The sequence below is a fragment of the Aedes albopictus genome, chromosome 2 (genome assembly GCF_035046485.1).
Source record: "Aedes albopictus strain Foshan chromosome 2, AalbF5, whole genome shotgun sequence".
Lineage (NCBI taxonomy): Eukaryota > Metazoa > Arthropoda > Insecta > Diptera > Culicidae > Aedes > Aedes albopictus.
Window position 1 is genome coordinate 483,266,164 of NC_085137.1, and position 2,845 is coordinate 483,269,008.

The 2,845-nt window shown below is 38.4% G+C and overlaps 1 protein-coding gene across 1 annotated transcript; it reads right to left on the minus strand.

The window, feature by feature from the left end:
- Positions 1–410: 410 nt before the first annotated feature.
- Positions 411–881, minus strand: LOC109429084 (dual specificity tyrosine-phosphorylation-regulated kinase 1A). Its single transcript, XM_019704922.3, has one exon. The coding sequence runs from the start codon at positions 831–833 to the stop codon at positions 549–551; it is 285 nt and encodes a 94-aa protein (XP_019560467.3). The 5' UTR covers positions 834–881; the 3' UTR covers positions 411–548.
- Positions 882–2,845: the final 1,964 nt, after the last annotated feature.

The window sequence follows — 2,845 nt, forward strand, 5'->3', positions numbered from 1 at the left end:
TTTGGCATAGCCCGACGTTTCGGTCCCGCGTATTCGACCTTTTTCAAGGGATAAGCAGTCAACCATCTCTCGTTATGCGGTTTTTGAATGCAGTTTAAGAGTTGGAGCTTCTTGCAATGCCATTTAACATAAAACACATAAATTTTTCTTGTAATTTTTGGGACAACTTGCACTGCACACTACAGATCACAGCGAGCGATATACATCTGTCCAATACACGGGACCGAAACGTCGGGCTATGCCAAACTAGCCGTTTCAATGCTCTTAGACTGAGAAAGCCACAGCAGTTCAACTAAGGATTTTGTCGATCGAAACACAAAAAACAGCATTCAGTTCGTCAATGCAATCTAAAAATCGAGAGATTTTGCGATTTTCTAACTCTGATTCAAGAATGAAATGAGACACAATAATAAAGTTGATGCACTCGTGTTTTATTTAAAGCATAGAATTCAAATTGTACCAAAAATTATGCCAATCTTGATTCGTTTGCTTCCGTGTGTTCCCAATTGTTCAATCTATAGAAATCGTCCGAAAGCACAATCCTCGCCCTAACGTCCATCGCTGGTGGAATTGCTCGACGACGCCGAAGACGACGTCGAATTGCTCGAGGTGGAAACCGTTGAGTTCTGGTTCTGGGCGTGGTTGATAGCACTGGTGATGGCTTGCCATATGTCCTGCAGCAGCTGGGTTACGTTGACCGGTGGTTGTGGCGCGGGTGACGGTCCATTCGGACCACCCTGGCCCCCATGGTGGTGATGGTGATGGTGACGGTATGGCTCGGCCACTACCAGGTAAGATACGACAACGACCAGAGCGAGGACAAGCAGCTTCATTTCGGCGGGAGTTGTTATCAGAACTAATTGATAAGTGGTTGATTTCAAGGAAGAGCAAGCTTTTTATAGGAGCAGTGATGAAAAACTTATAAATAATTTGATCCAATGAAATGCAAATATTCAGATGGAAATTTGCCACCCACAGCTAATATTTGATCAAATGCAGTGAAAGAACCGACTCAATTTAATGATGTTTTTCTCGTGATTAGCTACTACGGGGTAAGTTGAAACAGCAGATTATCATGGTGCAAACATGCATATTCCTCTTTCTAGCGATACATCCCAACTGGGACAAAGCTTGCTTCTCAGCTTGAAAACTCGAAATCAGTTTTCTCTTTCAAAATTGAAAAAAAAATTGCAGTGAAAATGTATTTACTGTGTTACGGGTGGAGAACGGAGGTACTTTTGCAATGCGAACATTTCACGAATCTGAGAACAGAAGGCGAACAAAGCAAATTTGTAGTTTTTTTTATACGATTTAAAGATTTCTCCTTCTTGAATTTCATCAGAAGTTTTTTTTTTCGGATTCCGAAACGGACTTTTCAGATAGATTATTGACAAAAATATTGGAGGAAACCCAAAAGGAACTTCTAGAGGAATTTTCAACAAAACTGGCGGATAAATTCCATAATAAACTGTTGGAGTAATTACTACAAGATGTTATGCAGGAATTTCATAAGAAACTCATGGAAGAATTCCACGTGGAACTTCTACAGTAATTCCATAAAACAAACTCTTGAATAGTTCGTATAATTTTCCTTAAAATTTCAGCTTCCTTGCACCCTTTTTCGCCATAGTGTACCAATTATGGCTAATCCCATAAGGAATGCATGCAAATAATGCGAAAAGGAACCGAAGTTAACAAATGTAGCCATAACTGGTACAGGGTTCCTATCATTGGCACACGCTTTAATAAGTACTAAAAGTAGTATTGGCTCCGTTTCTATATGTTTCCTATAAAGTTTGCTAGCTCAGCTATCTTTTAACATATTGGTGACATTCGTTGGTCTTCTTGTTATTTTTATACAAATAGTTTTCCTTAGGTAGTGCCATAATTGGTATACGCACCCTATTTGTCTTGAATATAAATATGTTTTGAGTTAAAGTAACAACATTGCCGGCAATAAATTGAAAAAAGTTATGGGATGCTTATTTAAATTAGACCAATTTACTTAAAAAAAATAAAATAAATGAAATCACTATAACCTTTTCTCTTGTTTCAAGTTGAGTCAAGAGTGTTTCAAAGTTGATTATATAAGTCTTGAATGGTAATTTCAAATTTCATTGCATTTGGTTCATAGAATCCGGAGATATAACAGCTCTAATTTGGCTATTGGATAACTATACCTTCTTCTATAATCTTTATAACTTCGTGCAGATAGTCCGATCTTTTCAAAACTTTGACCACAGATACGCAACTAGTTGATCAACTTACAGTGAAAATTTGAGAATATTTGGTACACTTTTTGAAAAGTTACAGCTACTTGAAAATTTTTTGAGACGATAAAATTAAGCCTGTCCCGATCATTTTGTCTATCCCCTGTATTTGTCACTGATACACTGGAATCTATTTTTATGCCATATCCCAGCAAAAAAATGTGCATGAATTTAAAAAATTGCATAAAAAGAGGGTATTTTGTGCATAAATGAAGACAGGACTTTAATGAGGAAATTTATTTTGCGAGAACAGGTCTTGCTCCATGGAGTTTGAGTTCTGGCCAAGAGTGTTTGGGAAGTTTTCCAGAGAACCCATAAGAAGAAGATTCCAAGAATTTCCGGGGTCGTTTCCGGCGGTTTTATGAGCCTTTAAGGGCGTTCCGACAAAAACCCCCTGGTGCTCCCTAAAATTCCCTGAAACCCTCCTAAGATCCCCTAAAGAGGCCCAGCTAGCATAGCATGAATACTTGCACAAATCTTGGATGGAGTTGCAATATATCCATTGACATTGCTGATGTCGCTACTATCTACAATGTCATAGATTCACTCAGCTCCACACACCTGGCCAAGTCCTT